Consider the following 25,131-nt stretch of genomic DNA (forward strand, 5'->3'; position numbering starts at 1 on the left):
GTTAACTAGCTGGTCCTTACTAAGGCAGTCAGTTATCTAAAGGTGACTGCTGAAAGTGTATCTTGTGTGTATCAAAGTTAATATGCTACCTGGAGCTCTAAGCTCTTGATGCAAGGTGGAGAGCAGGTTACGACACACACTGCAGTAGGGTTCAGGCCACGCTAGGAAGCCATGAAACACTTCACAAGCTTCTGTCAGAATCTCTCCATTAGATGGACAAAGAGGCATCTGCAAAGAGAAAACAAACACATATGTGACTTCATTGGCATCAGCTTCTGGTGAAAAGAGATAAAGCCCAAACTGAGAGTCCAAAAGTCTGAGTGAAAATGCTGCTGCTTTTAATTGAATACTATATATTTTACTACAAATCACATTATTAGCAGAAAATTGTGCATGAATTTCATATTTGATTAGCGATGCAAAACTGAATAGTAAATATTTCTTCTTCATTAAGGTTTCTTTATTTTATATTTTTCAAACTCCATAAACTTTGTTTATTTCAAGGTTTTAATAAATAATTTTAATAATTTAATAAACGAAAACTAAGATAATTTCACACAATTTAATATCACAATTTATTTTTTAATTAGATAATTTTTTGTTCACTTTGACTGAAAAGCCGTGAAGCATAAAATAATAATAAAAGCTTATGCTAAATAAGCACTTTTTGTTTTATTTCACACCCTTAAGTTAAAACATAACATCCACATCACAGAAGAGATGTGTTAAGTCACTGTATGTATGAATTGCTTTTGTATGCATTTTATAAATATTAAGTATTTTATTTGAATATTAAATGCAGACAAAAGTCTGCGTCACTGACTCGTATGTGTATGAATTATTTGCGTGAATTAACACTGACAAGTCCATTTACAATACAGTATGTTAATAGGCCTACCCAAAAAGCAAATCCTGTCTATATCCCTGTCAGGTACAAAAGCTGAACTGAAACCCAGCAATGAAATTTCACAAAACACACAAACTAATTCTACAAAACAGAAGTAAAATTACATTAGTAATTCTTGGTTTCTGATTACAAGGATTTGATAAATTTGTTCTAGAATGATCAACCCCAGTGTCCAGGCCACATTACCTGCAGGAGTGTGGACTCAAACATGAGAGCCAAGGGGGCCACAAGCTGATAATGACCCTCCTGTTGAACCTAAAACAGCAGAGAAAGATACAGCAACACCTTTACATACCACATACAGACAAACTTACATTGTATTATTGATCACATCCAAAATAAATGTAAATAAAAAATGTTATGCTAAACCTAAAAAGGTACACTATGCAACTTTTGGTCCTCTAACGATTAAAAAAACAAAACTACATGTATTTTGCAGAAGAACGTTGTTTTCCTTGTGCTTTGGCTCTGCATGACTGTGGATGGAAAGACCCTTCACATTCGACAATGCTTTACAATGAATTCTGTTAGAGAGTGGCAATTTATCTGTTCAATATACCTTACTCAAAAAACACCATCTCCTTGCTTTTACAACATATCAAAACCCTCAGTTCATGAAAATGTGAACGAAATCTTCTAAAATTTGAGCCATTGTTGATTGTAGTTTTATCACGAGCTCTGGCGCGTTCTCTTTTTGTCAGCAGACTCTCCTCTCTTCAGCTTTTTATGGGTGATTTATTTGAATTTTGGGTTTTAGGTTCGAGATTTAGTGTGCTCCATGTCAACCTTTCTCATTTGTTGTGACAACTAACCAATGCCACTGCCACTCCATACACACAACAAAGTAGCCGGAGCAACTTTTCTCAATTAAAGAACCCCTGTGGTAAAAATCAAGTTTTTAATGTTGTTTATGGGCCCTATCAAACACCCGGCACAATGTGGTGCCAGGCGCGACGCAAGTGTATTTTGCTAGTTACAGCCAGACGCAGTTATAATTTTCATGTCCTGGCCACGTTGTTTAAATAGAAAATGCATTTGTGCCCAAGTGTGTTCAGGCGCATTGTTGGCGCATTGATATTTTGAGGCAACTGAAATCGACTGCGCCATTGTCAATGGTTCAATATTTTTTTTTGTTATTGACTTGTTAGTAATATGCGCTAGGGCTGTCACTTTACGTTCGAAAATCGATTGCACAATCGATCGGACCAATCAACACAAGTTTCGAAAACGAAAATCGATTATATGTACACTATTAATTTTAAACAAATTAAACAAATAAAAAAGATAGATGTAACAACTCACAAACAAGCAGAAAAAGAAAATAAAGAAAGTGCAGTAGGCGTTGCGAAAGCTAAAAAGAAAATTCTGCAGTAATGTTTTTCGAGAATGTTGCACTTATAATAAAACTGCTGCATGGCAATAAATCATCAGATATATTGCTGACTTGTGCATCTCAAGCGCCCTTTTACATTCATCCTAATGCCTGTTAGTTGTCCGTGGATTGGCCAATATTTGCAGTTGAAAATGGAAACGTCTTTAGACATGGAAAATCTTATGCGCCTATAGGCGGGTGCACAACGCACGTACACTGCTTATTACACACACAGGGTAGCACACAAAAAAATGTAAATATGACAAATAAAAGGATTCCTCTCTGGAGAAGTGTTCAGTCGTTTACTACTGTAACTTGAGTTAAAGATGACCTAGTGGATCTCTAAACTGGTGTAAGTAAGTGGAGGCGGGGCTAATTTGCATATTCAAGCTGTTTTAAGACATGACAATTTTTTTAAATGTTTAATATGTTACTTTGTGATCAACGATGAGTTTTAAGGGATACAATTATTGACTGCAGGGGGACTTGAACGGATATGACGAGACACACGCAGGTAAGTGGTGTACTGACTTGTTATTTAAATGTCGTTAAGTTTTTTTTACATAGTGTCCCTTTAACTTAAATTATGAACAACACCAATTTGTTTGCATAGATTAGATCTTATCTGGCACAGCCTGCAGAGCCCACAAGGGGGCATAGAGATCTCAATACAGAGGGCATAGACAGAACACAAACGTGACAGAAAGTATCACCTCTATGCGGGTGTAGTATTCCGTTCAGTTAGCAGTGTGTTTACATGCGTACTCACCTCTCTGGCTTTTCTGAGAATTTGATGCAGCAGAATGAGAAAATTGTCAGGGTCTCTTTTTACCAGCTCTTCTAGACTCCAGCGGTTCATACACCAACCAGCTGCACAAACATGCATAGATACACACATAAGAACCCTAATTGTGAAACTGGCACAAGTGTGTGTGACTTATACCTCAGATGATGATGATATTAATAAACAAGTCCCTCAAAGTATGCTGCGCAACCCGAATAACACCAAATGAGTCAAGCACACATAAAAAGCAAGGATAAATCAGAACACACACATCAGACATCTAAACTGTTTAGGGTCATAGGGTTCCCTGCTCTAAACAGTGATGTGCAGTTTTGGTTAGAATTCTGAGAAGAACATACTCACTGCGGTGTACAAATTGAGAGCAGCAGCGTTAACAGATCTTACTGGTTTAGTGACAGAACTTGTGTAACCACAGAACTACATATATTTAGAACATGAGCTGAGTATTTCAAGCTTTCCTAAAGATCTGCAGTTATCTGCAGTAACAATTCTATTTTATTCGTATAGGACAAAATACATCTCAGCTTCCTGCACAACTGAAGGTGTCAAATACATTTCCTTTAGAACAGTCTCTGTGAATAACATCTTTTCTCTGAACCTATCAACAGTGCCACACTATGTAGAACATTTTACACAAACAACATGTTTATCAGTAAATATGACGGGTGTGATTAACACAAAAAACAGTTTCCTGGTTCATAAAAACACCAACCAAGGCAAATACACAACTAATAAAGATTCTATTCATGACCATTCAAAACAGTGGTTCAAAACAGAAAAATAAAAACAAATCAAGCCTAATTTAACTCTCCCAATATGATAGTATATAACAGCTATGTATCATGCCATATTCAAGGGGATTGAGTTAAAAACTGCTTTTATAGTGAAAAAGTAGTGTTTTGTTGTGTTCACACAATTCAACGCTACAATCAGGTGCAGGTGGGCTGATGTAGACACATGCCCAATCAGATGGCATTTACACCCACCCAATCACAGAATTATATGGGTAGATGACAAATAAAAGTGTTGACGATTAAGGAAAATCTTTTAAAACGAGCCAAATATGTGATTTTGAAAAACCTTCAAACTCTTTATTTTCAAGAAAAGTTTTATTTGAATGAATCTAAAAATTACATATGTTTTAACCATCAAGTAAAATGTAATTTCATATTTTCTTTGCTTTATCATAAAAAGGTCAATTTGTGATATTTTAAAAACATTTCCTGTTTAGTTATACTTCAGAATGTTGGCTGCATCACGTGACTTGTTGGTTGCACCACCAATGATATGAATAAGCAATGAAGCAGTTATTGTTTTCTACATTTAATGTTTTCTTTTAAAAAAAATTATAATAATATATGACTTTTCCCAACTGCTTAATAAGGTTTTCTTTTCAAGAATTTAATTCTTTTTAATGAGACTTTTTTTCCCTTTCATTATAATATCAGGATAATTGTATGAAGGTTTTTTTGTACTCTATGCTCCCTGAAACTCTTTTAAACAATTTCATAAAAAAAAATAGAAAAAACATGCCCATAATAGAAGAGGTGTATTTAAGTCACAATGTGTATGTATTGTATTTTTGAATAAATTATTAATCAAAAAAATGTGTCACTAAATTATTTGCATGAATTAACACTGAGAACCCAATTTACAATCAGCTAACAGGCCAACCCAAATGCCAAAATCCTGCCTATATCCCTGTCAGCGACATAAGCTCAATTGAAACCCAATGAGAAAAATTAGAAAGGAAGAACACACATGTAAACTCTACAAAAAAATGTATGAAACAGGGATGTCAAACCAAAAGCGACCCAGCAGCAGGGGGTAAGTGGGGTGGCCTTACCATTCCAAGATTGTGATAGGCTTTCTGATGGCCGGAGTCCATCCAGGCATCTCTCCAGCGCGTGCTGAATCCGGTCCTCTGTGCACGAGGTGTGCTGCATCTTGACTCTTACTATAAAGAAACATAAGAACTAAAGTCATATAAAGGAAGCTGTAAAACTCTACCTGTTTTTGAAATAGAGAAACAAAATTACAAGTACACATTGCCTCTTTCATCTGATCTGTACATTCAATACCAAGAAAGTATTACATAAGAGATTTGATCAGCTTCCTTATATTTAAATGGAAGATCAGTCAATGAAAAATGTTTTGCTTTTATGTTAGAGGTTTCAGTCTGCCTCTATATCCAATAACACAGCTTGTGTAACCTGAAAGAAGTAGCATGTGTAATAAAATGTCTTTCATTCCAGATAATGATATCTGCATAGACAAACACACGCACACCTGCTTGTGTCTTTTTTTCAGGGAAGTAAACACACAGCGTCCTTTGCATGTCTGTAAATTATATTGAGGTTTAGGAAAATGTTCCAGTGTCAGAGAATTTCAAGAGAACTACCATGTTTAGGGATTATTACGGGGATTGCACAAGTCCCTACTGTTTGTTTTTCTTCCTGATAACATTTAAAGTTCCTGCCTTGCTAGAAGTATGGCACCTACCATCTAGCAATAAACAACACTACGTACGTAGCATTTTGTCTGGGAACAGACAACCACAGGGACAAGTTGCATACTCATAGCCACTAAGAACTAGTCTGACCAACTAGCAATAGTTAGGGCTTTTACTTTTCAGATTCAAATGAGACCAATCTACCTTTTTACGTAACGCCCTAAAAAATGATGACCACAAATTAGCAAGTTTATGCAACCGGTCAACAGAATGATAAACATGCTGAGTTAAAGAATAATAGAAAATTATCATAAATACATAGATCATGCACAGATAGGTTACATGCAAGTTGTGAAATCCGAAGAGAAAAACTTCTCCAATAGCCCTAAATAAGAGGAGTAAAGTAATCACATTAAAACATGACAAAAATATTCCTCTTTCACCAGACTAATTTCCCTAAATGCAAAGAACCTAAGAAAGCATTTGGTGTTTGTTTTTTTCTTTTCTCCCAGTGCGTCAGAGTTTGAAATGCGCAATAACTTGACTAGTTCAGCTAAAAGTTTAAACTTTGGCTGACATTGGCAGTTTTTAAAGTGCAGCTGCCTGTGACAGAGATTTAGATAGAATCAGTACAAATATTAAAGGGGCTGTTCATAGGTTAAACACGTTTTGGCATTCCATCCACTGTGCTGCTTTTCCATTGTATTTCTATGTAAACATGCACTAGCTACACTGATCACGCTCGCGTAAAAACGAGTTAAGCGTTCAAACAAAAACTGTATTTTTGTGAACGGCCTACGTTTCTGTGGATCGTTTTTATTATATACAAATTAAGGATTGTAGGTCATTCTATTTGTACATCAACCTGAATGTAATGTAAGCGTGGCTCATATAAGACACCTGCTGTTTTTACTTCAGAATAAACTTTCCCAATGTCAAAACAAAAAACCCCAAACCATACGCAAACATATTTAGCATCAGAGATAATAGTCTGAGTCATTAAACTCAAAGCTCAAACCACCAATATGATAAACTAGAGTAAAGCTTTGTGCTTGACTTAGCTGCTTGTAAACACTTGTCTAACGCATCCACTAAACTCATCACTCACCAAACATCATTCACGTTGCATTAACACGCTGAGCGCGCGGCCCATTGAGCGTCATGCGTCATAAAGTGGATTTGCATAAACCGAGAAACTCACTGCACATTATACGAGCTGTGTGCAAAAGTTGCTTGTGATAGAAACTACTTTAAAAGAGTAAAAATAAATAACATTATCAAACAAATAACGAAAAGGAGATTTTAGATGAGGCGTCATGATACACAAATTATGGATTTAAATCAAGTTTGAACGATGGATTATGAGTAGGTGATTTAAATGAAGCTGTTCGAAAATGTAAAATTCTACATTTAAAACATTGAATAGGCCTAAATATATTTTTCAAATACAATAGCTAATTGGGCTACATTTGAATTTAGGCCTAAGATTTAATAACTCCATGCACCTTGTGTTACTTACAACTTCTGAAGGTCACACAAGCACATATAGGACAGTATGTCAATTTAAGAAAAGCAGAACAGTGTTGAAAATAGATTAAGTTGATTTCCTAACTGATGTCAGGGGCTTTTTCTGATCTAATAAAACACAGGATGTAGATGTTGATCCACATAGCTGCAAAATTCAACCATTACGTAACAACAATCCAAAAAATATTATATATTTAAATTTAATTGTGGTCACTGGGGGAATTTGCTGGTGTTATTTCAGGAGAAATCAAGAGTTTATAAAACCCACATGTTGGTTTGTCAGTCATTAAGCAACTTGAGAAAACTTAAGAGAACTCAAACTACCCAAAACTACCCAAACTACAGCAAGTTCCCAGGATGAAAAACGAAACCTAAAGCAGTTATCAGTTAGGTACCTGATCACTGATTTAAGGTTATTTAAGGCATAATGTTACAAGTCACAAGTAAAATCACTTGTCTTCAAGCACAACTATAGGCCTGCGAGCATAGTGGGAACAGTTTGATATAGCCTTAATGACCTTATGGAGCTCTATTATAGCCTTACCAGATTGCCTGGAAGGAACTAATTCATCACTGAACTTATGATTGCCATTTCCATTATAACGGTGAACAAAAAGCTGGGTTGTGTTGCGAAATGGCCAAAACATTGTTTGCATTTGATTGATATTTCATTGACTAATGTCACAGAAAGTTGTACCTTTATTATTTATATTTGTTCTCAGAGACATATTGTTTGTCATGTATGATAGGAATTTAATAAGTGTATCAAATTTCTAAGATAACTCACCCGTTGAACCATTCCTCAAATTCAGTCTTTGATTCAAGTCTAGTCTCAAGTCCAAAAAAAAGCTCTTTATCTTGTTACACATTTTACTCGACTAAGACTCAACTAAGATGCACTCAAGCAGACAGGCTCCATTGCCTTTTAGACTGACTTGGCAAGGGATAGTTCACCCAAAAATGAAAATTCTTCATCATTTATTGACCTTCAAGTTGTTCCAAACGAGTTTAATTGTTCTGTTGAATACAAAAGAAGATATTTTGAAGACTGTTGGTAACCAAACAGTTGACGGAAGCCATTGACCTCCATAGTCTTTTTTTATTATGGAAGTCAATGGCTACCCGTCAACTGTCTGATCACAGAATTTTTTATCTATATCAGTGGTTCTCAGCCTTTTGGACCCCCACTTACACAATATTCCCCACTATATTGGCTAAGAAATATTTATTTCTGCTGTAATTATGACAACGCTACTTGTTTTCATACTTTTTTTAAGCACAGAAAATGTAAGTATTGATTTATTGGAACTATTTAACAATGATTCATTCGATGATTTCAGAATTTTTCACTAAAAACTAATTATTGAGTGGAAAGAAGAAGCATAATTTCAGTTTACATCTTGATTTGATCAGTTTTTAGCATTTTAATTCAGATTATATTAGTTATATTATGATTTGTTATATGATTTAATATATTATCCATTTGTATAAATATTGCATATAACATGATACAGACAAAATTCTTTTTTCCACTATTTTCTGGAATCTAGTGGAAACAGCCCAAACTGTATGCAGGGTGCTAGAGCACACAGGGCCTGAGTTACACACTTTCAAAACTGAATTTATAACCAAAAAATCAAAAAAGCGTCTCTTTAAAATGACACCAAAATTGTATATTTAGACCACTGTATGTGGGTATGGGAAGCTTTTCAATTTGGGTAGGCCAAATCCAGGCAGAAATCACAAAAAATGGTCCCAGAGCTTAAGAGGTTAATAATAATTTATGAATGTATATATTTTTAAGTCATCATGCAGCCCCTATATTAATTTGCTGAGGTCTTCTGGTTGAGAAGCATCGTTCTAGATCATTTTTACATCATTGGTCTGAATGTGGAATAATAAAGGATCAAACTGATGCAAACAAGTGACCAGCAGCCGTCAGTCAGTCAGATGCCTGTAGCCCTTTGTTCGTTTTGCAACCTCTGAAAATGTGGAAGTGACCTTGTTGACACGTAAAAGGATGTGTTCACATCCTCTTATGTGAGAGGATGATTTCATCTGGGCAACACAAACACAATCCCAGCAAACTTCCTATGTGAAGCAAAGAGGCATTTGAGGTGCACAGAGTAGACTATGAACAGAATGAGTGAAATGCATCCTTCGCTTGAAGTACATTATCCTGAGTCAGCAAATGGTGTATTGAAAATTTGGATGCCACTTTTTATCCTAGACCCACGCATGAAATTCAGTTTTAGCCATTTTACCTTATTTGAATGCACAAAACAACACAATGCCATATCAACTTTTTGAGACTTTTAGAAAGATGAGCATTATGAAATGGGGACAGTATACTGGACACTAAATTCCATATTTAAGATAACCTCAAATACAAACAGCGTGTCTGATGAGATGCTCTCTTCATCTCAGCTGGTCCAAGTTCCCACTGTGACCCAGCATGAAGGTTCATCTCAGCTCCTTCTCCTGATCATATTTCCAACAGCCCTGTACAGGAAGGTTGCTCCTGAGCTTTGCCGAGGAAACAGGTGTTGCTCCATTGTTATGGTGCGATCGGCCGCTGTGATAGACTCCCACACCGCGAGGGGGTCGACGCTCATTGTGTGGAGTCTCTGATTGATGGGGACCAATATCCCCCATGCGCCTTCTCCTCTGAGCCCAGAGTCTTCTCATCCACATCCCTCCCTCCCATAACAATAAGGCCAAACTCCCCCTGCCGTGATCGTTTTAGGAAATAACAGCAGTCGAACAATGGTGACAACATTCAACGGTAAGTGCTTCCTTTTTATATGCTGCCGCCGACACAGTGGCCCAGTTAAGCAGATACAGTAGGATGCAAGGGATCTATCGCAGAGCAATATTTACCAGAACCAGGATGCTGATTTTCTCCTGTCTAGGCGGAAATGAGGAACTCTATTCTTTCCTTTTTAGCCTCTATTGGTACCTGTGGGAACTTTACACTCACCTCGGTTTGAGAGCATGCTGTATTGAACAGTGAAGTGAAGGGTAGTGTGCTGTATAAAACAAGCAAATCCATTATGCAAAATAAATAAATAAATAAATAAATAAATAAATAAATAAATAAATAAATAAATAAATAAATAAATAAATAAATAAATAAATAAATAAATAAATAAATAAATAAATAAATAAATAAATAAATAAATAAATAAATAAATAAATAAATAAATAAATAAATCAATCTTGCCAGAATTATTTATTGTGAACGATTTGTTAAATGATTTGAATATTTTTATACATTTTGAATACAGTAGTGGCCAAAAGTGATGTAAACTGCTGTGGTTGCCAGAACTTTACCGTAAAAAATACGGCAGTAACGTTTTAGGGACAGCACCATATAATTTGAAGGTTTATAATGTAATAATTACAGTTAAAACCATTTATTTTACAGTTCCTTAAACCGTATAGTGTAATGGTTTATATTGTAATAATATTATTTTATTTAATTAACTGAAATAATGGTAAATTACCAACCTATTGAAATATTAATATCTGTTATATACCTTTGATATACACTGACAACCACCAATCACAGTGATGATGAGAATCACTGGATGAATCAAAGCTCATCACAAGCAGCTTTTAAGAGGTCAATACTAATATATAGAAGGTGCACAGTGTCATTCACAAAAAATACTAAACACCATCATGGTAACACACATGATATAAAAAAAAATGCAATAAACATTAATTTAACAACAGCTATAACAAAAAACCCTAATGTACATAACTGATTAGAAAAAACTAAGAAGAAACATAGTTATTTAAATGAAAATACATCACGAAGTGCCACGTACGGAGCTCTGGGAATGTAATTTACGGTTTTTCACGGTAAATTACACAATGACTACTTTTTCACTTCCAAAAAATCTGTAAATTTAACGGTATTTTACTGTAAAATTTTATTAAATGTAATGTTAGATCTATTACAGTTATTCCCCCCAGAAACTGTCTGTTAACCAATTATCTGTTTTTCACCGTAGTATTTTTACAGTCTTTTACCGATCTTTTTTTTTTTTTACAGTATACGGAGGGCATTGGTTTGGGGATTTGTTTTTAATTACCCAACTTCGATGAAACCGTCAAAATATGAGAAAATATTTTATATTTTAAAAATGAGGGAAGAACCAAAACAATAATCTTGGTTAAGGTATTTATCTGACAAAATTATTTTGCAAAAACAAGAGGGGGGGGGGGGGGTGCCAAATTACAGCTACAGGTTTTATTTTTCTATGAAAAAAAATGCAGAGAAAAAAAAAAGGAATAAGCATACTTTGACTACAACATAATCCGTTATTAATATTTTGTTGGTTCTCTCTTGTTTTTGCATGTGTTTATAATTTCTTTGTATGACAGCATGGCCAGAAATTATGTCTGCACAATTTGGCAATTTGTTGCGTTATCACAAATAAAATAAAAAATGACTCCAAGCACAACTACGCAATATGCTTACAAAATCTTTAACAAAATCTTTTAAATAATTTGAATAAAGGGTGAAGAGGTCCGTTCCCTTTCAGTAACGTTGAATGTGACCGACGTATTGGAATCCCAATATGTTGGTGACGCTTACGTAATGTCTCTGTTCTCTCCTTCAGGGAATGGGGATTACATACAGTACGTAACCGAGACGTTTTCCTAGGCCAGACATCACTTTTGGCCACTACTGTATGTTTAATATAATTTTTTTGTTTTTGACCCTCTTTCGCCTTCAGAACTGCCTTAATGCTATGTGGAATTGATTCAACAAGGTGCTGAAAGCATTCTTTAGAAATGTTGGCCCATATTGATAGGATAGCATCTTGCAGTTGATGGAGATTTGTGGAATGCACATCCAGGGCATGAAGCTCCCATTCCACCACATCCCAAAGATGCTCTATTGGGTTGAGATCTGGTGACTGTGGGGACCATTTTAGTACAGTGAACTCATTGTCGTGTTCAAGAAACCAATTTGAAATGATTCGAGCTTTGTGACATGGTGCATTATCCTGCTGGAAGTAGCCATCAGAGGATGGGTACATTGTGGTCATAAAGGGATGGACATGGTCAGAAACAATGCTCAGGTAGGCCGTGGCATTTAAACAATGCCCAATTGGCACTAAGGGGCCTAAAGTGTGCCAAGAAAACATCCCCCACACCATTACACCACCACCACCAGCCTGCACAGTGGTAACAAGGCATGATGGGTCCATGTTCTCATTCTGTTTATGCCAAATTCTGAATCTACCATCTGAATGTCTCAACAGAAATCGAGACCAGGCAACATTTTTCCAGTCTTCAACTGTCCAATTTTGGTGAGCTTGTGCAAATTGTAGCCTCTTTTTCCTATTTGTAGTGGATATGAGTGATACCCGGTGGAGTATTCTGCTGTTGTAGCCCATCCGCCTCAAGGTTGTGCGTGTTATGGCTTCACAAATGCTTTTGCTGCATACCTCGGTTGTAAAGAGTGGTTATTTCAGTCAAAGTTGCTCTTCTATCAGCTTGGATCAGTCGGCCCATTCTCCTCTGACCTCTAGCATCAACAAGGCATTTTCGCCCACAGGACTGCCGCATACTGGATGTTTTTCCCTTTTCACACCATTCTTTGTAAACCCTAGAAATGGTTGTGCGTGAAAATCCCAGTAACTGAGCAGATTGTGAAATACTCAGACCGGCCCGTCTGGCACCAACAACCATGCCACACTCAAAATTGCTTAAATCACTTTTCTTTCCCATTCTGACATTCAGTTTGGAGTTCAGTAGATTGTCTTGACCAGGACCACACCCCTAAATGCATTGAAGCAACTGCCATGTGATTGGTTGATTAGATAATTGCATTAATGAGAAATTGAACAGGTGTTCCTAATAATCCTTTAGGTGAGTGTATATATATATTTTTTTAATACAGAACGGTGGTGAAAAACAACATTAGAAAGATCTAAATACCTATTTATCCTAAGGATGTTCTATTTGTTCTGGATGATCATGTAAAAGTATGGATATCCCCACACTGTGAAATTTACAAGTGTCTGTGTAAAGATGTATTACTGTAGTGTACATATTTCGAATTTATGCACCAGTATGAATCCAGTCTCATGAATAATTGATATGATTCAGCTATAAGCATGATGAGTATTTGATTGATAAACAAGTGTGTCAGTGGAATATAAATATGTAGAATAAATAAAGCACATTCTATATTTGGAAAGGATCACATTTGGGCCATGCCAGGTGTATGAGTTCACTGGTAAAAACAGTGAGGAATATGAAATTGATAGAAAAGATATGAACCTTGCTGTCATACAAACAGGAAGAGGTTTAACACAAAACAACTTTAGTGTCTCTTTCATGTCAGACATAACCAACGCTTATGTCTGATTACAAAGGAGGTACTTTCACTTCAAATTATGACTCAAACTTAACGCATTCTGAAGATGAGCTGGCTGTCAAAAACATGTATTATGACAACCATTTAAACAGACGTATGTAAAATGTAAAAAATGCATGTATATAATCGCAGTGCCTGAATATTGCTGGCTGGGAATCTGCTTTAGAACTAAAACATTACTCTATAACTTTCCAAAAGTCTGAGCACAGACATGCTTTTGTCCAGTGACATTTTACGGGCGGACCACAGTGTTTAAAAGCAATGATACACACACTGATGATCGTCACCACTGAAACCTTCATCCAGTTTCATTTCCACAGTCCAGTTGCCCAATCTTTGGCCCAGCAGACTTTAAATTAAAGGAATAGTTCACCCAAAGATGAAAATCCTTTCATCATTTACTCACCCTCAAGTTGTTCCAAACCTGTATGAATTTCTGTCTTCTGCTGAACACAAGAGAAAATATTTTGAAGAATGTAAACAAACAGTTGATGGGCCCCATTGACTTCCATAGTATTTTGTCAATGGGGCCGATCAACTGTTTGGTTACCCATAATTCTTCAAAATATCTTCTTTTGTGTTCAGCAGAAGACAGAAATTCATAAAGGTTCTGAGCAACTTGAGGGTTAGTAAATGAAGACAGAATTTTCATTATTGGACAATCCATTTAACTGGAATCCCTTAAGCTTGGCCAACGATCTGTTATTAAGTGAGGAACCTGTTATTTTACTCAAGTTAATGTTTGTCACAAGCAATTACAACTTACAGTTGCACCAATTACATGTGTGATGTTGCTTATTTGTTTATTTTATTGTAGTAGCCTACATTCTGTTGTAATGTACTGAAACATTTACAAAATATGCAAAATCCATTTATCTTTTAGCCGAAATTAAACTAATTTAAACTAAACAGTAACATATTTTGACATTCTCTTAAGTTGCTGATGACCAAAAAAAAAACTTCCTTATGTAGGCCTATGTATTATTATTAGAGTTTCTGTCGGATACTGTTTATGCATGAAAAGGAGAAGTATCTCACTACTTTTAAAGCTGTAGTCAACCAAAACACTAAAGGCCAGTTCTTGCAGAGTGACAATGAACTTTTTTCTTTCTTCCAGGGTGCTATGGTAGTAATGAAAATAAATATATACAATTTGAATATTATAGACAGTATTAAATAGAAAACTAATTTGCAAGTAAAATGATCTAAAGAGTAAAAGTCTCTTTTACAGCAGCATGTATATAAGATCATTGAACTTAGAGGCTTATACTCCATCATTATTTGGAAATATGTGTGTCGCATCACATTAATGCATCAAATGATTTCATCAGTGCATCAGTCCCTAACAAAATCCAACGCACATGAATACAGAGCTGAAATATCAGCTGTACTTGTGGGTTTGACTACATCTTGCAACCAAACACTTTCACTTAGAATCTGCAGACTTCATTATGTATATATATATATATATATATATATATATATATATATATATATATATATATATATATATATATATATGTATGTATGCTCTGTCTTTCAATGTCACATACATCTCCCCCATCTTAATCAATCTTCTGTGAGAACCAGAGCAACTGCTGTAAGTCTGCTGCTTGAATGTGATAAGATCTTAGACTTAGCTGCTGTTTTTACATCTGACCGTTTGCCACAGTAGAAGACAGAAAGAAGCTATTTCTTTGCCCATGTGCTGCAACTAGCATGTCTTTCAGTCATATTTTAAAAGGTTTCTTTAAGCACTATTCTGCCTGGTTTGAGTAATAGAATCATGTAAAATGACACAACAGGACAGCAAGGCTGTCATTTACCTATAGATCTGCATTATTGCAGGTAGATGGACATCATTCAACAGACTATGATTCAGAACAGCTGTCCTGCATGCCTCACTGCGCAGAATCAGTGAATAGTAAAGTTTCCATCTGACATCCTCAGCTATGAGTGTCCTCTGTCTTAAAACTCCATTTAAAGGGTCTTGGATCATTCATCTTCACTTGTGAACATTTGAGCTGGAACAGATACAAAGTGTTTCCCTTCTGATGCTGGCTTAAGTAAATCATAAGCAAGCTTGAATTCATCTGCACATCATATCCACTGACTTGAACTTGAACTTGAGTTGTATTATTTTCCCAGGCTATAATGAGCTCAGATCAAACAATCATAATACGGGAATGCAGCACAGGAATCTTACCTGTAGTTGGTAGCCTCTTCCCATGATTTCTTTGCCTCTTATCAGTGTGCGGGGTGAGATGGAACCGGTGTCCTCAAAGAGTAATCCAGCACTTAAGATGAAAAGAGATGGAAATGTAACCACATCCTTCAGCATCAGCCTACATAGACGCTGAAACAACGGCAGAGACGACAGGAGCAGTCTTCAGCACGTCTGTGGCGCTTTACTGAACACTAAACAGGAACTCAGAGAGAGAAGGTGCAGAAGAACTCAAAGAGGAAGACATGGGCTACATGTGTTCATGAGTGGGAGGAGGTTTAACTTACACGCACATGGCTTTGTTCTTTGATAGATGCCTTAGTTTTATTAATGCCATGGATGGCAATTTGCCATAAATTGTAAGCTGATCTTAGAAATGACAGATTTTTGAAAATACTGAACTTCAAACTGGCGTGTTGATATGTTTACATTTTTCAGCCGCTATACTCAGACTAAGATCAAATATTAACTTCCCCTGGGGGCAAAATTTGCATTTTGTACGTCTCTCTGTCTGTGACTGTCACTCTATGCCTCTTCCCTTCTCAAAAATTACACTCATTAGTCAGCTGAATTGTAAATGAGTGGAACTCATTGAAAATTGTGTGGCTGTTCTAAAGAAGGAACTTATCTGATAAGCTTTCCAAGCAGAAGGATCATGACAAGCCCGGAAATGTTAGAATTAGAATATACAATGGCAGATCCACAACACGACAAATGTTTATTAGGCTATTATTGGTTTGGTTTGGTGATGGTGGAAATGAAATACTGCCATCTAGTGGTCCAACCGCTTAGCAGACCAAAACACAGAGAAAGTAGCCTAAAAGGTGTTTGTAGATTCCAGTGGATTAGTGTTGTATGAATAACGTTAAATAATGAAAAGAAATTAGGCTAAAACTTATTGGTAAATCATCACAACCAGTAAGACATTATGTTGGATATGCATGCTTTCTGAGGTTGAACTTCCTTAAATGGAAGCCAGAAATATATTTACACGGAAACGTCTGTAGGTTCGTTTGTATTGAATCAACGAAGGCCTATTTGTGGAAATGACTAAAAGGAATGTTCAAGTCAGCTGTTTAATAATAGAAAACCCTTTCAAATTAACTCCATAATATGATATCTATTTGGTTTTGATTAATCGATATGAATTTTCAGACTTAAATTGAAACGCATTCTGACGCCCATGCTATTTTCGCATGCGTCCTCCAACATCCTGGCCCGCGTTTCCCAAAAGCATCGTAAGCCTAGAAGCATGTAAAAGCGATGCTTTTGAGAAACGCTGCCCTGTTCTGTTCCCATCTCGTTCGAACTCGAATCATTCAAATTCAGGCGAAGCTTGACTGACGTCGCTAATGCAGATAAACAGTGAATTTGAATGACCGTTTCATTTCATTTATCATAGAGAGCTGAACATTGTTATTCCTGAAATGTTTGGAGGCGCTAGTTAAAGCATTATATCTGTGCCCTTGCTAAACTAAGGTGAGGTAACTTTTATTGAAAATAATAAAAAAGTATAGGCCTACTGCACTCAGGGTGAGAATTAGAAAGTGTCTCGGAGGGATCTAACCCGGCCTACATGAACAGTTCCATGTTTCAGCAAGTGTTTGAATGCCAATCCCACTCAAAAAAATAAAATAAAAAGTATATAAAACATATAGCCTAGATTCTTATTGTAAGTAAATAAAGTAATCACGCAATTTTGTTAGAGCATGTAGACGTTCACGAATAGAATTTTGTTCTCCTGTTGAGGTTACTATAGCAACGGCAGACCGCTCGTGTACTTTTCATCGGAGTAGCTATCCATTCAGGATAAGTAGCCTATAAGTTACATTGACAAATATTATTGTTTTTTTTTCTTTTCTTTAAATATAAATAAAGCTTTACATAGATCTATTGCGACAATATTTTTTTAATACTAGATATAGCCTAGCCTATATGTCATAGGCTATAACCTACATGTAGGCCTAACCTAGTCTGTGTCATAAAAATATAGCCCCTTTTTTGCATCACAATTATTATTAATATAGCCTAGATATAATAATTATTCATAAATACAAAAGGCCAAAATAAATGTATGGGTTTAGGTCTGTAGTCTTTTATTTAATGTAGTCTTTTATTTAAAAAGCAATATTTTGTTGTAATTTTATGGTATAGGCTGTGTGTGTGTGTAGCCTATTGAGTGAGAAAGGATTTCATCAATTCCACACCTGATCTAAAAAGTATTACAAATGCGAAGACCTCGTGCAAAAACCTGTTTAATTAGCTGATGGATAACCTTACGTTATCAGCTAAGTTTTTCGGGTTTTTAAACCTTATCCGTATTTGAGCTGGTTAATCAAGACAGCATTCAAATGAGTAAACCAAACTTAAGGAAGTCATCAACTTTGGCTTCTATATAAAATAAAAGCCACCGACCGAGAACATTTGTTATCAGAAAAATGAACTCATTAATAAAACCAATGCACGGCACAATGACCAGGGCAAATATGTTTTATAAATGTATATGTTGTGCAAGTCTTACTAAAATAATAATATTGTTTTGTACTCAACTAAATAGCATGATTTTTTTCTCTCAGTCTCTCCGCTCTATAGTTGTATGTATATATATATATATATATATATATATATATATATATATATATATATATATATATATATATATATATATATATATATATATATATATATATATATATATATATATATATATATATATATATATATAAATGAAATACGCGACTATTTATTCACAAATTAAATTACAAATTAAACTTCTATTCTGTTCAATTCTGCACCTTGTCTGCTCTGGTTTTATTGATAATCTACCAGTGGATGTCGTTGTTCTCTCGAGTGATCACTGCTGGAGATGAATGAGCTCAAAGCTCTGCGTAAAAGACGCGTCCTGCTCTTTCTCCATTGAGCAGAGAGAGAGAGAGAGAGAGAGAGAGAGAGAGAGAGAGAGAGAGAGAGAGAGAGAGAGAGAGAGAGAGAGAGAGAGAGAGAGAGAGAGAGAGAGAGAGAGAGAGAGAGAGAGAGAGAGAGAGAGAGAGAGAGAGAGAGAGAGAGAGAGAGAGAGAGAGAGAGAGAGAGTCTCCTATCTCACTAGAGCTCAAACTAACGGGATCTTCTTATATCCTTTACATGAGAAGAGATTCAAGAGCCAGACAAGTGAAAGCGCGTGTCCATTACTCAAGGAAAAAGAGAGCCAGTACGAACTGAGTTTGCTTTGTGACTTTTCTGCTTTTGCTGAACTGTTTGACGGAGGTATAGCGACCTGTGTGGAGATTTCTTCAGCGATTTTCTTTAATTGAGAAAGTGTTGCCTAAATATTGTCGGATCTTCCGCAGTGAATTAGATCAGGTATCCAGGAGTTTGCCCATGTGTTGGAGTCAGATTCAGATCCACGTTAGTTTGTTGTTTGGCACCGGTTTGATTGTGGTGTCATAGCGGCTGTGGATTGATCTCGCTCAGACTGTCAACTGATTTTCTCCTGTTATATCTGCAAGCAGTGAACGCATCTTCTCATTAGGACACGGCTGTGTTTCGGCTCAGGAGAGACTGAGGAAGGCGCGTGATGATGTTGAGGGTCTCGGATGCTTTGGTCACTTTGGTGACTCTTTACTGTGTGGTCAACGGGACTGTCGGCGGATACGGCATGAGTATGTTCGCCGCTCAGACCTCCCCACCGGATCCGTGTTACGACGAGAACGGTCACCCCAGAAGATGCATCCCCGATTTCGTGAACGCGGCGTTCGGGAAGGAAGTGCGCGCGTCTAGCACCTGCGGCAAAACACCCAGCCGGTACTGTGTGGTAACTGAGAAAGGGGACGAAAAGCACAGAAACTGCCATACGTGCGACGCGTCGGACCCAAAGAAATATCACCCACCTGCGTACCTAACCGACCTGAACAATCCTCATAATCTCACCTTCTGGCAGTCGGACAATTACATCCAGTATCCTCAAAACGTCACTTTGACATTATCCCTGAGCAAGAAATTCGAAGTGACCTACGTGAGTTTGCAGTTCTACTCACCCCGACCAGAGTCTATGGCTATCTTTAAATCAATGGACTACGGCAAGTCCTGGGTACCTTTCCAGTATTACTCGACCCAGTGTAGAAAGATGTACAACAAGCCCAGCAAAGCCACAATCACTAAGCAAAACGAGCAAGAGGCCATCTGCACAGATTCTCACACCGACATGCACCCACTCTCTGGCGGGCTGATCGCGTTCAGCACCCTGGACGGGCGACCCTCCGCGCACGACTTTGACAATTCACCCGTACTTCAGGACTGGGTGACTGCCACTGACATCAAGGTGACTTTCAGCCGATTGCACACTTTTGGAGACGAAAATGAGGATGACTCTGAGCTGGCCAGAGATTCCTATTTTTACGCCGTGTCAGACCTGCAGGTCGGAGGCAGATGTAAGTGTAATGGACACGCGTCACGGTGCGTCAAAGACAGGGATGGAAACCTAGTGTGCGAGTGCAAGCATAATACAGCCGGACCGGAGTGTGACAGATGCAAACCGTTTCACTATGACCGACCCTGGCAGCGCGCAACCGCAAGAGAAGCCAACGAATGTGTCGGTAGGTCCAACTTTTATTTCTGTGTCATCTCTGGAAAGCGCGCGAGAACATTTCACTAAAGACATATCGTTGATCTTTCGTCGCACGTACAATTTGTTTGAGATGAGTTCGAAACCAGCCATGACTGCCAAGTGAAAAGTGCGGGTGTTTTCTTTTTAAATTCTAGCATTTCGCATCTTGTGAAGGGAACTTTCGGGACCATTAGGCTACAGTATAACAATATAGGCGACAGATTTATGGAGACCGCGCGATGATTCAGAGGAAGATAAAAAAAATCTCAAATTTTTAAGACTGGAAATAATGGTTTGAAGGTACTGTTGTCTGTCCCGAGTTAAACGAATAGAAATTATTACAGTCTATTATGAGCTTATATGGCCAATGTTTATCAATCTCGGCATCGAACGTCATTGAGGTTTGAATAAATGTAGGAAAATAATTATTGAATAGGCTATTCAACGAATTCAACTTCATTTTAAGGTCTGTTTTTGCAGTTGATGTAAATAGCCTGTTTTTATTTATGCACTGTTTGAATAAAAGTTTACACACAAAAAAACATAAGTGTCGGTCAAAAATGCGTTAAATAGGCTTAGAAAAAAAAATACAAGTTTGTCATTTGTCAAATATAGATTGTTAAGGTGCGTGTTAATGTTTATTTTATAAGCATTAGCACACTATTTCAATACGAGATATTTCAATAAATAATAATCATGTTTAAATAGTGATTATTAGTCTATTAGCTTAGGAGAAAAATCAGCATAGCCTACCCGGCATCAACACGCATAATAAAAAAAAATCAATTTGAAAAAAAAAAGAGGGAACAGGTGTCTTTAGAGACTAAAGAAAGAAAACAAACAGCATTTTGTCGTCTAAAGAGCAATGTGATAAAAGTCTGCCTACGAGCCGCCTCGTGTTTTGGCCCGTGCACTGACTTTTATCACTGTCATTAAAATACATGTTTAGACATAGTCTGCAGTAAGGAATATTAGCCTACTTTCTTTATTAGGCTTAAATAAAACGTTTTTATTCCGAGTTATATCACAAACAAAATACAAATGTATTTACAGATTTACATTAGTCATTTACTATAGTAATTTGACTATAAACTATTGAATGAAGTTATAGCCTATCAGCAGCGCTGGTTAGATTCCCAACTATTTATTTACATATTATTATTCACTCTCAGATAAAAAGGTACAAAAGCTGTCACTGGGTCGGTACCCTTTCAAAAGGTACACCTTTGTACCTAAAAAGTGCATACCTCAAAGGTACATATTATTGGTACAAAAAGTGTACATATTAGACACATTACAACCTTCTTAAATGGTACCGTTTTTTCTGAGAATTGTTATTGATATTTTACTAAGCATTTGTAAAAATATAAAAAATATATATTTTGTATGCATAGATATTTGTAATACACATTATCAGTGTATGAAAAACTAGCTGGAGTAACGTGAATATTTAGTCTATTGCTTACACCAAAAATAAGAAATAAAACCATAACGCTTAATTTAATGAATGAAGAACATAATTAATAAACAAAATGAACAGTCATAATTTGCACTGAATTGTCTGGCCACTCTTAAGCCGGCATACACCAAGCTGAAGAAAACTGTTAAAGCTGTCTCTTTATCAGCAGCCTGAAAGATAAGATAACTCTCTGGGTTATTAAAAGTGTTTATGGGTCCAGCAGATGCATATAATACCTGTAGATTAAAACATCCCTTAAAATAAAATTAATATTGGAAATGCCCTTTTATTATTTCTGTGATTTCACTACACTGTTAAATAGAATATCGGAAAGAAAAAAGCTGTTTGGATAAAACTGTCTGCATCTTAAAGCATGATGAAGAATAATAGTATTTTAATACATTACATATATATTTAATGAGTCTATATCTTTCATTTTCATTTGTAGCTGATTTTCTGTCAGTGTGAAAACTTGAAAAATTCAGTTCAATAGCTGAGTGACTTTGACATGCAAATGATGTCTGGTCCTGCATAAACATATCTGAATCATCAGTATAATGGAATCTATCATCCATCATGCATTTCTGAAGCAGAATTTGCACCTGCCCAGTCTTCAATGACTGTTTTGACTCATCTTAGAAGAGAAGAGCTTGTTCTTATTCTCCTTTCCCTAAGTTAGCCCTATATGTATCCATGCACTAGAAATGTAAACAAACCAGTTTAGACTCCACTGTCGCACAATTGCTCCCCTGTATCCTTGACACTTTATTTTTACCGGGCCTGCATGTGTGTGTCTTGCGTGGGGCACAAAAGATCGTCACTCACAGCATCCATCTTGCTGTCAGCGAGCCGACGCTTTTGCCGAACATTCCTCGGCTGTGTTTTTCCTGAGTGCAGTGCCATCAGATCCAGTGCCGAAATGAAAAGAGAGTGCAAGGGAATGAAAAGCAGTGAAGAAGTGAAAAGAGAGGAGTGAAGGGGTGGGCAACCGTAAAGCAAACAGAGCTTAAACAGGAGAAGAAAGAGCCGTGTGACACCTCTGAGCGAGGGCAGAGCCCAAGGGAAACCCTTTTTGTGCATGTGAGGGCAAAATGCAATCAAACACCTATAGAAACACTATGGCAACCTCTCATTCATAACCCACGCATAAATATGGAAATGTATGTTGTAAATGATCTGACTGAGGGTTTGGTCCTCTTTCATCACTACTGTATATTCCAGCATTCTGGGAAGTATTTCAGTGTAACTGTCTATGTAACTAATATGTTCATGTACTAGATTGAACTCTTACTGAAAGGAAAATTCACTAAGGGATGCTATGCATTCCATTTACTAAATATCATAAGAATATAGATATTGGATAGAAGGATTTGAGATAATGAGGGAGGTTTTAAAGTGAGTGAAACATAGTGTTGAGAGAGAGTGTTTAATAGATGGCGATCAATAGCTAGGACTGCAAAGAGACCTAGGTTTCACTTAAACTGCACTTAACTGATTGGATCCTCCAGTGAAAAAGGAACCGTATAAACCCCTGAGTGCCCCGTTAATGTGGCCTAAGGGTATTGATCAGCTAATGCCATTGAGAAGCACAATGCTTTAATGCATTGAGCCACAGTCTCAGGGCCTGTGAGGAATACAAAATAAGGAGAAAAAGGCCACACTATATGAAATAGGAATGTCACTGCATACTTGGGGGTGATGGGGGGGGGGTATATTATACAAATCATTTTCAAATCAAGTCATATTTTGTGTACAGGTTATACAGATTGTTTTGAAGCAGCTTCACAGTAAACATGGTTCATGTTGTAAAATTAATCCATTATTAATCCAAATTTCAGCTGTTCAGCAGTCTTCAGAAGACAAATTATCATATTGAAATTAATTCAATTCAAGCATTTGCTGCATTCTTGGTTTATATGCACATTTCAGTCAGACAAAGCATACATTTAGAAGAGGATTTTCTTTTAAGCTTCGCTCCATGGAGTAGACCAGCAAAAAAAGTGAATGTTTTAGTAAAGAGAAGGAAATGTTTAAGAGGAATGTAATCTTGATGACAGGAGGGTTTGTGTTTAATCTCAGACTGTGGTTTCAGATGAATCAGGGATGTTTCTATGTCCTCTATTGTTGGAAAGCATATCGCTGTCAGAATCCAAATCGTTTCTCTTGTCTCACCCGCATGTGCTTGTTTCTCTATCACAAAGTTAAGTTTAACTCCCTAGCATCTCTCCCACATGCCAAACCACAACATGACTCTGCCAGTTTGAACAGATTGTCTCACATAGTTACCGCATGATCTCCTTGAACATTAACTACACACTTGGAAGTGTTTTAAAGCTCTCTTGGGCCTGATTCTGAAATTCTTGACTGGCAGTGCAGGTTGATATGCTGAAGGCATGAATTAGGTGGACCCATCAGGCTAATCTCCAAGGACATTTTATTCCCGTTTTGGAAGAGATAAAGTACTGGCAATTTGGTCTCAAATTTAAAGGAATAGTTCACTCAAAAATGTTAATTCTGTCATCATTTACTCATCCTCATGATTTTCTTTCTTCTGCGGAACACAAAAGAAAATATTTGAAGAATGTTTCAGTTGTTTTTGTCCATACAATTAGTGTGTTCAAAGTCAATGGGGTCCGATAGTTTTAAGTTCCAATACGGACATAAAGGTAGCATAAAAGTAATCCATACAACCCCAGTGGTTTAATATACTTTGTAAGTTGAAAAGACAGAAATAAAAAGATTTAGTTCACTCAAAAATTAAAATTCCGTCATCATTTATACTCACCCTCATGTCATTCCAAACCCACCAGGCTTTTCTTCATCTTCACAAATGAAACATATTTAATGAACATAAGAGATTTCTGTCCCTTCATTGAAAACTTTGATGCTTCAGAAAGTTCATAAAGAGACTGTAAACCAAATCCATATGTAGTGAGCAGTTTAATCCAAGTCCTCTGAAGAGACATGGTCGCTTTATATGATAAAACATTTTAATTTAACTTTGAATTTAACATATAAAAATTGATTGACACACATAGAGCACATTAAATATAGTAAATGGAAGCTCAAACCAAAAATCTTATTGGTTTGGAACAACATGAGGGTGAGTAAATTATGAAAGAATTTTTGGGTGAACTATCCCTTTAAGTAGTGATGTACTCTCATCTCAAATCAAATCAAATCATTGATCAACTAATGTACACTCATGACCAAATCAAATATGGCAACACGTCAATAGCATCAAACCTCATTAGTGCTTGAACCATTACGTTAAATCAGGTGACATGCAAGTAACAGTGATGTTTATTGTTAATGACACATTACCATATTTGGTTTGGGCTCCTTGGACTTGGATTAAATCGCTGGAGCTGTGTGTCGCTTG

At 36.6% G+C, this 25,131-nt stretch overlaps 2 protein-coding genes across 2 annotated transcripts in view; one reads left to right on the plus strand and one right to left on the minus strand.

The window, feature by feature from the left end:
* The window catches only part of pik3r5 (phosphoinositide-3-kinase, regulatory subunit 5), a 30,531-nt gene extending 14,636 nt beyond the window's left edge, over positions 1–15,895 (minus strand). Inside the window, exons 1-5 of the mRNA XM_079841579.1 lie at positions 15,670–15,895; positions 4,931–5,041; positions 3,049–3,149; positions 1,094–1,162; positions 90–228 (exon numbers count right to left, since the gene is read on the minus strand). Of these exons, the coding sequence (XP_079697705.1) occupies positions 90–228; positions 1,094–1,162; positions 3,049–3,149; positions 4,931–5,030 (409 nt within the window). The 5' untranslated portion in view covers positions 5,031–5,041; positions 15,670–15,895. The remainder of the gene's footprint in view (positions 1–89; positions 229–1,093; positions 1,163–3,048; positions 3,150–4,930; positions 5,042–15,669) is intronic.
* Positions 15,896–18,686: 2,791 nt separating this feature from the next.
* ntn1a (netrin 1a) overlaps positions 18,687–25,131 on the plus strand; it is a 77,401-nt gene continuing 70,956 nt past the window's right edge. The window contains exon 1 of the mRNA XM_079840137.1: positions 18,687–20,279. Within this exon, the coding sequence (XP_079696263.1) occupies positions 19,262–20,279 (1,018 nt within the window). The 5' untranslated portion in view covers positions 18,687–19,261. The remainder of the gene's footprint in view (positions 20,280–25,131) is intronic.

This window comes from Gobio gobio (genome assembly GCF_949357685.1).
Source record: "Gobio gobio genome assembly, chromosome: 17".
Taxonomy (NCBI): Eukaryota; Metazoa; Chordata; class Actinopteri; order Cypriniformes; family Gobionidae; genus Gobio; species Gobio gobio.